The 10,000-nt window shown below is 53.2% G+C and overlaps 1 protein-coding gene across 1 annotated transcript in view; it reads right to left on the bottom strand.

Annotated features, from left to right (window-relative positions):
* Nucleotides 1–10,000, bottom strand: part of mmp24 (matrix metallopeptidase 24) — a gene marked incomplete at both ends in the record, with an annotated part of 41,959 nt that overhangs the window by 22,772 nt on the left and 9,187 nt on the right. Inside the window, one exon of the mRNA XM_084446337.1 lies at nt 8,858–8,974. Coding sequence (XP_084302463.1) covers nt 8,858–8,974 — 117 coding nt within the window. The remainder of the gene's footprint in view (nt 1–8,857; nt 8,975–10,000) is intronic.

Raw genomic sequence — 10,000 nt, 5'->3', positions numbered from 1 at the left:
TCCACACACATAAATGGTCCAAAACCCTGCTGCAAGGCTACTGACTAGGTCCAGAACGTCCTGTCACATTACTCTAATCCTGGACTCCTTACACTGGCTCCCCATCAGTTTTAGGACCCAGTTTAAGGTACTTGTCATCACTTTTAGAGCTCTGCATGGTCAAACACTATAAACCCATCTTTTTCAACAAAAAAAATGTAACGACTGCAGTGCTGTTGCATAAAAGCAACAACACATTTGAGGGCTTCTGACCGCAGCACTGCCGTGCCAATAACCACACACTCCCTCTCGTGTGTTATTTCTTACGTAAACTATTGACGGTGAGGCTGCACACAAACCACCGACACACCGCCAACCAGTCACTGTCACTAAAATGAGCTTTGTATGTGTTGTGTGTGTGTGTATGCCTCTAGATCAGGCAGGGTGTAGTGACCCTGCGCTGTGTCCTGGAGTGGGCCTGGGACAAGGTGGTCCACATCAAGGAAGAGCTATATTTTATGTTATGTTTTATGCTATATTTTAGAAAAATTATTCACTCTGTTTTTTTATAATATGTTACTTAGTACTTTGTGTACTAGCAGTAATTCCATAAATACAGCTGTTGATCTGAGACTGATTTCTTGTAACATCTTAATGGTTTAATTTACTACGATATGATAGAGTCAAGAGATCTGGTGGGTGCTAATGGCCAGATTGGACCAGAGACATCGCCAGCCTGGAGGAAAGAGATAACCTTATCCAGTCCGCCACCAAGTTCTACCTGGAGGGAGATTGCAGGAGGACCTTTTCTGATTAAATCCCCCAAAATTGTTCAAATCTTTGACACTGCTTTATTAAGATTAATTGATAAAATAAACCTCACCTCAACTTGAACACACAAACCTTGTTAGTAGTATTTTTTTAAGCATTACATAGCTCAGTTCATCATAACTTGTGGTCAGGTACATTACACATAACCTATGCCTCAGCTTTAACATGTTTACACACTAATAGAGCCCTGCCCAGGAGGAGGAAGGCTGGAAGGTAAAAAGAGTAGAAAAGGCAAACTGTGTTGTGCCAAAGAGAGGAGATTGTAAGATGCCACTCTCCATGTACTCTCTCCATGTTAGGGTTTGGATGGAGGACCCAAGAGCAGACACGATTGGGGTGAAAGCCCGTAGGCACGTTTATTGCGATCCGGGGAGAGGCAGGCAGTAACGTGATCCGTAGACAGGCGTGGGTCAGGCGGGGACGTGGTAGTCGTACAGGCGATGGTCAGGCAGGAGCGTGGTAGTCGAACAGGCGATGGTCAGGCAGGAGCGGGGTTGTCGTACAGGCGTGGGTCAGGCAGGAGGAGGGTTGTCGTACAGGCGTGGGTCAGGAGACAAGGACAGGCTGGGGACCAGCGTCAGAACCGGGGCTCGGGCCGGGGTCAGGGGGCTGAGGAGGTGGACGAGGCTGACGCGGCGGTGCCGTGACAGGACCCCCCCCTCTACGGGCGCCACCTGGCGACCGACCGGGCTGGCCAGGATGGTCACGGTGGAAATCCCGGATGAGCGTCGGGTCCAGAATGAACCTGCGGGGAACCCAACTCCGTTCCTCAGGCCCATAACCCTCCCAGTCCACCAGATACTGGAGTCCCCGGCCCCGCCGACAGACCCTCAGCAAGCGCCGCACCGTCCAGGCAGGGTGGTCATCGATGATCCGGACCGGCGGTGGCGGGTCTCCTGGTGGACACAGTGGGCTGACAGAGGCAGGCTTGATATGGGACACATGGAAGGTCGGATGTATCCTCATGGCGGGAGGCAACTTGAGCCTGACCGCTGAGGGGTTGACCATGCTGTCGATGACGTATGGGCCCAGGTACCGGGGTGTCAGCTTACAGGAGGATGCTTGCAATGGGATGTCCTTGGAGGATAACCATACACTCTGACCTGGTTGGTAAGCTGGAGCTGGGACCCGGTGGCGATCCGCGTTACGCCGGCTGCGGTGGGCAGAGCGGAGCAGGGCGGTTCGGGTCTCTTTCCACACCCTGCGGCAGCGACGGATGTGGCTCTGGACTGAGGGCACGGTGAGTTCCTCCTCCTGCTCAGGGAACAATGGTGGCTGGTAGCCCAGAGAGCATTCAAAAGGGGACAGACCAGTGGAGGCATTGGACAGGGAGTTGTGAGCATACTCAACCCAGGAGAGGTAGTCGCTCCAGGCGGACGGGTTCCGAGTAGAGACACAGCGCAGCGCATTCCCAAGGAACTGGTTGGCCCGTTCAGCCTGCCCGTTAGTCTGGGGGTGGTAGCCGGAGGACAGGCTCACGGTGGCTCCAATAGCCCGGCAGAACTCCCGCCATACTTGGGACGTAAACTGGGGTCCTCGGTCCGAGACAATGTCCACGGGAATGCCGTGGAGCCGGACCACATGGGTCACCAGGAGAGCCGCGGTCTCTGAAGCTGAGGGGAGCTTGGATAGGGGCACAAAATGGGCGGCCTTAGAAAACCGGTCAATAATAGTTAGTATGGTGGTGTTACCATTGGACAGAGGGAGCCCGCACACGAAGTCCAGCCCGATGTGGCTCCAAGGGCGGCCAGGAACAGGCAGGGGGCGTAGCAGACCGGAGGAGGGTTGGTGCGACGCCTTGCTCTGGGCACAGACTGTGCAGGCCTGGATGTATTCCCGGGTGTCAGCTGACATGGTGGGCCACCAAAAACGCTTCTTAAGCAGAGCCAGGGTGCGGTTGACCCCTGGGTGACAGGCAAACCGGGATGCGTGGACCCACTGGATGACCTGGGAACGGACTAGATCAGGCACAAACAGTCGGTTAGGGGGGCCGTTACCTGGGTCCGGTTGGCTCCTCTGGGCGTCCCTGACCACGCCCTCGATCTCCCATGTGACCGCGCCCACCACACAGGAGGGAGGTAGGATTGTGTCAGGCTCTGCGGCACTCGGTTCCGGGGGAGCAAATTGGCGTGACAACGCATCAGGCTTGACATTGCGGGACCCCGGCCGGTAGGTGATGGTAAACCGGAAGCGCCCGAAGAACAGCGCCCACCGGGCCTGCCTGGGGTTTAGCCTCTTGGCGTTCTGGAGGTAAACCAGGTTTTTATGATCCGTCCACACGATAAACGGTTGTTCCGCCCCCTCCAACCAATGTCTCCATTCCTGCAGGGCCAGCTGGACAGCGAGCAGCTCCTTGTTCCCCACGTCGTAATTGCATTCCGCCGGTTCAAGGCGGCGAGAGAAGAAGGCGCAGGGGTGGAGCTTGTCGTCGGAGGCCGACCGCTGTGACAGGACCGCCCCCACCCCCGTGTCCGATGCGTCGACCTCCACGACGAACTGACGTGAGGGGTCTGGTTGGGTAAGCACTGGGGCAGAGGTGAAGAGTGCTTTCAAGGCCCTGAACGCAGCGTCTGCCTTGGGTGTCCAGGAGAAGGGAGTGGCCCTAGAGGTCAGGGCCATCATGGGGGAATCAACTCGGCTGTAGTCACGGATAAACCGTCGGTAAAAGTTTGCAAACCCAAGAAACCTCTGTAGCTCCTTCCTGGTTGAGGGGGTGGGCCACTCGACCACTGCCCTGATCTTCTCTGGGGTAGCCTTCACCTGACCCTCTCCGATGATGTACCCCAGAAACTGAACTGTGCGGACATGAAATTCACACTTTTCAGCCTTGACAAACAGCCGGTTCTCCAGGAGTCTTTGGAGAACCTGCCTGACGTACTTGACATGCTCCTCCGGGGAACGAGAAAAAACAAGGATGTCATCCAGGTAGACAAAGACAGAACGGTTCAGTAGATCCCGGAGGACGTCATTGACTAGGGCCTGAAAAACAGCAGGGGCATTGGTCAACCCAAAAGGCATCACCAGATACTCGAAATGTCCAAGGGGGGTGTTAAAAGCAGTCTTCCACTCGTCTCCTTCTGTAATCCGAACCAGATGGTAGGCGTTCCTGAGGTCCAGTTTGGAAAAGACGGTGGCGCCTTGGAGGGGCTCAAAGGCAGAAGCGAGGAGAGGCAGGGGATACTTGTTTTTAACAGTTATGCTGTTCAGAGCCCGGTTATCAATGCAGGGTCGTAAGGAACCATCCTTCTTACCGACAAAGAAGAATCCGGCACCTACTGCAGAGGACGATGGCCTGATGATGCCAGAAACAAGAGAGTCCCTGATGTAGGTTTCCATGGCCTCTCTCTCAGGACGTGACAGGTGGAACAGACGGCCTGAGGGCAGAGGGGCCCCGGGGAGGAGCTCTATGGAGCAGTCATAGGGGCGATGGGGCGGTAGGGAGAGAGCTCGTTGCTTACTGAAGGCCTCTCCAAGGTCGTGGTAGACGGGGGGCACCTGGGACAGGTCAGGAGGCTCAATAGGGGCAACAGCGCCCTCTGCTGGGGGACGGGCAGATGTGAGGCAGGTACTGAGGCAGAAGGTACTCCAGCTGACTACTCGGTTAGAGGACCAGTCGATATGGGGATTGTGTTGTTTTAACCACGCATGGCCAAGCACTATGGGACTCTGGGGTGACGTGATGACCAATAGGGACAAGGACTCGCGATGGTTTCCAGAGATGACCACGCTCAAGGGTTCAGTGACATGCGTAACGTTGGCTAGGAGTCTACCGCTAAGGTCGTGCACGGTAACAGGGGGCTCTCTGGGAAGGGTGGCAATACCCGCCTGGATTACTAGCTCTGCGTCGATGAAATTGTCGTCGGCACCTGAGTCAACAAGGGCGAGAACCGAGATGGGCCGTTGGTTCACAGTGATGGAGACGTCGAGGTGCATCCGCCCCTGGGCATCGACACAGGAGGAGCCATTGGAAAGAGAGCCCACGTGCGCTAGCTTGGCCATTGGGGGCGTGGGTGACAGGGCACAGCCCACCGGTGAACCCACTCTCACTGGTGGGCTTGGGTCTTTTGGCCGAGCGGGGCAGGAAGCACGGCCATGACCTGGTTGACCGCAGTAGAAACAGAGGCGCTCGCTCACACGGCGAGCGCGTTCAGCCTCGGAGAGTCGTGCGCCGCCCAACTGCATGGGCTCGTCCTCGGGGGCGGAGGCATGTGGCGTCGTGGTGCGCTGAGGGGACGTGCGGCTTCTTTCCTGTCTACGCTGCCTCAGGCGGTGATCGATTTTGATAGCCAGGGAGATTAGGCTGTCAAGGGTAGTGGGCGTGTCCCTGACTAACTCGTCCTTCAGAGTCTCAGACAGGCCCGCACGGAAAGCGGTCTGTAAGGCGGTATCGTTCCACCCGCTATCCGCGGCTAGGATCCTGAACTCTATGGAGTACTCTGCCACGCTACGGTTAACTTGTTGGAAGTTCATTAAACGTGAGGCTGAGTCGTGACCAAGGGCGGGATGATCAAACACTTTTCTGAACTCTAAGCTGAATTCAGCGTAAGACCGGAGACAAGCCGCGTTAGCTTTCCAGGTGGCTTCAAACCAACTAAGGGGCGGACCGGTAAGTAGACTAGACACGAAGGCTATCCTTTCGGCGTCCAGTGAATACATGCTAGGCTGGTGAACAAAGATGAAGTCACATTGCATTAGAAATGACCCACAACGAGCCAGATCACCGTCATACGGCTTGGGACTAGGGAGGTTAGGCTCACGTCGGGATGCAGTCACAGGGGCTGGGCTAGCTGCCAGGGCTCCGGGTGCAGGGCCCTCCCTCTGGGCTGCGGAGCCCGTGGACATGACCAATTGGCTAACCTGCTCGCTGAGGGTTTGCATGGTAGCGGCGATAGTGTGCAGGCTTTGCTCCGACGTGGTTACCTGGGCCGACAGGCCTTGCATATTGGCGTTGAGAGCCCGCATCGCTGTCTCGGCGTCCCGGAGTACAACGCTGTGTTGTCCCACGAGAATCCCTTGGGAGGTGACGGCCTGCCGGAGGCCTGTGTTGTCCGCTGGGTCCATGTTGGCCAGATCGTTCTGTTAGGGTTTGGATGGAGGACCCAAGAGCAGACACGATTGGGGTGAAAGCCCGTAGGCACGTTTATTGCGATCCGGGGAGAGGCAGGCAGTAACGTGATCCGTAGACAGGCGTGGGTCAGGCGGGGACGTGGTAGTCGTACAGGCGATGGTCAGGCAGGAGCGTGGTAGTCGTACAGGCGATGGTCAGGCAGGAGCGGGGTTGTCGTACAGGCGTGGGTCAGGCAGGAGGAGGGTTGTCGTACAGGCGTGGGTCAGGCAGGAGCAGGGTTGTCGTACAGGCGTGGGTCAGGCAGGAGCGGGGTAATCGTACAGGCGTGGGTCAGGCAGGAACTGGGAAGACAGGGAGAACAGGGTAAGGCAAGGTTCAAAAGACAGACGAGGCAGGGAGCTAGAGACGTGTACCCACTAGGTTGGTTGGTCAACGATCTGGCACAGAGGGCTGTGTGGATCGGCTTCTTATCCTGCTGGCGATTGGCTGATCAGGACCAGGTGTGTTGATTGGCTGATCAGGACCAGGTGCGTTGAGGTGTGGAGGAGAGGCAATCAAGGTGACGCATGGCAGGTGTGGATCGGGGGCGTGTCTGGCTTGTGACCGCAGACGTGCCCGCAGTTCCCGCTGCAGGCTCTGGGAGGTGCTGGGGGAAACGGAGTCCGGTACTGGAGAGACAGGGACAGGCTGGGGACCAGCGTCAGAACCGGGGCTCGGGCCGGGGTCAGGGGGCTGAGGAGGTGGACGAGGCTGACGCGGCGGTGCCGTGACACTCCACACTTCATACGAGGTGTGGATAGGCAGTCTCAGTGTTATAATACAGGTGTTGGCCTCTGGGAAGATGCGCTTTAGCTCCGCCCCCTGAACATGCAGGAACTCCAGGTGTGGTTCCACTGGGAAGCACAGACGCGGTACTGCTGAAGCCCCCGATGCGAAGACTAACACTGTAACAGTGTTAGAGGATATGATTCCTTTTCTGAAATCACAGACAAAAGTATGCTTACTAAAGACAATATAGAGGACCATTACTTGAAATGCCCATGGAGAGTATTGCTCACAAAAGGAGCTGTAAAAGTACTGCTGACATTTAAGAACATGCTATAGATCAGTAATGGAATGACCTTGCTGTTTTTATTATATTACATTACAATCATCTTGCAGATGTTTTTATCCAAAACGACTTATAATTGCATTTAACATAGGTAATCAGTGTACTTCTACTCGATCAAATCGATGGTAAAAAGTGTTAGAGGATATTGGCCGATAGATGCTACCCCTGAAGTCTTAATAGACAGCCAATAAACATATCTTGAGTCTAGAGTAAAATATATGCTCCCCATATTCTTACAGTAGCCTAGCCTAATGGTGAAATACAATTAGCCTACTTTGTAGTGGGAACATTATTTGATATAGGCCTATTGGTCGATCGAAATAGGTCCCCAAAATCTTACATAAATGGTTATTAAAATGTCCCCCATACAGTAATTAAAAAAACATGAATAATGCCATAACTATTCTGTCATAATATGTCATAATACTAACTAGCCACTACTATCAGTTGACCAACGTACCTAGATTTATGTATGCAAATTCATAAACAGTGATTTTGTCAGCTTGGATATTGTCCGAAAGTAGAAGACGTGTGCAGTCGTTTAATGTTCTTTTGCAGTGAAGCAGAAAGTTATTTCGTGCCATCTTTCTTGGTCAATACGTGTACAGTAGCATATCGTCACATGACACTCACGACCATAATGGCCTGATTGGAACAGAGACATCACAAGCCTGGAGGAAAGAGATAAATTGTACTACCTGAGTCACCGTAGAGGCCAGTGGGCGGTACCTTTCAAAAATTTGCTTATGAGACTCCTGGCGGCGTTTAATAAACGCCTGACGGCGACAGGTGTATTTAACCATAACCGACGCCTTGCGGCGCCAGGCGCTTATTAAACGGCGCATTGCGAGGATTTGCGCCGTCCAATACGGCGTTTTTCAACGAAAACACGCCTGGTGACGGCGAAAAATCAAGGCGAATTATGACCCATTTGGCGTTCCATAGTAACGTACCTGTAACGCAGACGCTGTGCACATGTTGTTTACACGTATTGCGCATCGTGTGCGTGACGGCAACACTACAGGTTAGATGCGCCTCACATATGCGACACCAACACTACACATGACAGTTTGGTATCATAGATGTACGTACGTACGTACGTCTTGTAATGTGTGCAGAAATTGCATAGCGACGTGTCAAACGTGCCAGTGCCTTGCTAGCGCAGCAGACGTGTTAGCGGCCGCATGTGTAAGGTCAGTTGCCTTTAAATCATAGCTGGTTCTAATCTCGTCCTTGCCAATTGGTAATGCCTTCTCAATAAATGGAATTCGCACATGTTAAGCAACTTGTTTTTAATAAAGCCTAATATCTGAATGACTCTTTCTTCGCAATTTAAAACAAATGTTCAGATACACGTGTTTCTTGTCAATAGAGGGCGCTGCAGCACCATCAGCACCAGTTCGAACAGATGCGCGCTCTTATTTGAAAATGTAGCGATAGTGGAGATAAAACGACACATATCTAGGAAAAGTTATGCAAGGAGGGTCCTGGAATTTGATTGAGTGCAAATAAATATTCTTAATTTTTATTCAATATGGACAAATGAGCCCCGCTCGCAGCTTCTAGTGCCCGCTGACTTAACACGAACGTGCAAACGTTACATGCATGTGCGCAAAAGTGGCACGGCACTTTTGACACGTCACCCTCTGAGAATGTGAGCGACTCGTAACGCGTGCGTATATGCACGCCTATTAATCAGCTCGCCAAAGTACCTTTATACACGCAATGCAGGCGACGAAAGCACTGAGTGTTTGTTACGCTGGCCGAATCACACCCCATACACACACCCATACACACACACACACACACACAAACACACGCACACACGCACACACACACACACACACACACACACACACACACTGTACCTATAGGAGATCTTCTTGTCCCTCCATTTCTGTCCCGTCAGGGCGTAGCGTTTGTTGCGGCGGCGCCGGCTGATGTGGGGGTGGTCTGGGACGCCACAGCGCGGCCTCCTCATCCACCTGCACACACATCCCACAATGCACCATTACCCACAACGCATCATGCTGTCAGATAGGCACAGGAGTCTGGCTCGGGTAATAGAATGTGGCTTAACTGAGATACACACTTCTCCTCTGTGTATCGAAGTATACTGAAGATGAGCGTTAGTCTGTGAAAGTTGACCGCTGGTCTACTGAAGATGAGCGTTAGTCTGTTAAAGTTGAGCGCTGGTCTACTGAAGATGAGCGTTAGTCTGTGAAAGTTGACCGCTGGTCTACTGAAGATGATCAGTGGGTTGATTGGTAACGTTGACCGCTGTATGTGTGGTAACGGAGATGTTGGTATGGTAACGGAGATGTTGGTTCGGTAACGGAGATGTTGGTTTGGTAACGGAGATGTTGGTTTGGTAACAGAGATGTTGGTTGGGTAACGGAGATGTTGGTTGGGTAAGGGTGATGTTGGTTGGGTAACGGAGATGTTGGTGTGGTAACGGAGATGTTGGTTGGGTAACGGAGATGTTGGTTGGGTAACGGAGATGTTGGTTTGGAAACAGAGATGTTGGTTGGGTAACGGAGATGTTGGTTGGGTAACGGAGATGTTGGTTTGGTAACGGAGATGTTGGTTGGGTAACAGAGATGTTGGTTGGGTAAGGGTGATGTTGGTTTGGTAACGGAGATGTTGGCTGGGTAACGGAGATGTTGGTGTGGTAACGGAGATGTTGGTGTGGTAACGGAGATGTTGGTGTGGTAACGGAGATGTTGGTGTGGTAACGGAGATGTTGGTTGGGTAACAGAGATGTTGGTTGGGTAACGGAGGTGTTGGTGTGGTAACGGAGATGTTGGTTGGGTAACGGAGATGCTGGTTGGGTAAGGGTGATGACCCGCGGTGGCATGGTGCTGGACTCACTCGATGGTGGTTGGGTAACGGAGATGTTGGTTGGGTAACGGAGATGTTGGTTGGGTTACGGAGGTGTTGGTGTGGTAACGGAGATGTTGGTTGGGTAACGGTGATGTTGGTTTGTTAACGGAGATGTTGGTTTGGTAACG

This window comes from Borostomias antarcticus, assembly GCF_949987555.1.
Source record: "Borostomias antarcticus genome assembly, chromosome: 11".
Lineage (NCBI taxonomy): Eukaryota > Metazoa > Chordata > Actinopteri > Stomiiformes > Stomiidae > Borostomias > Borostomias antarcticus.
Note: the sequence above shows the minus strand (reverse complement) of the source record. Positions and strands in the feature narration are given on the sequence as shown.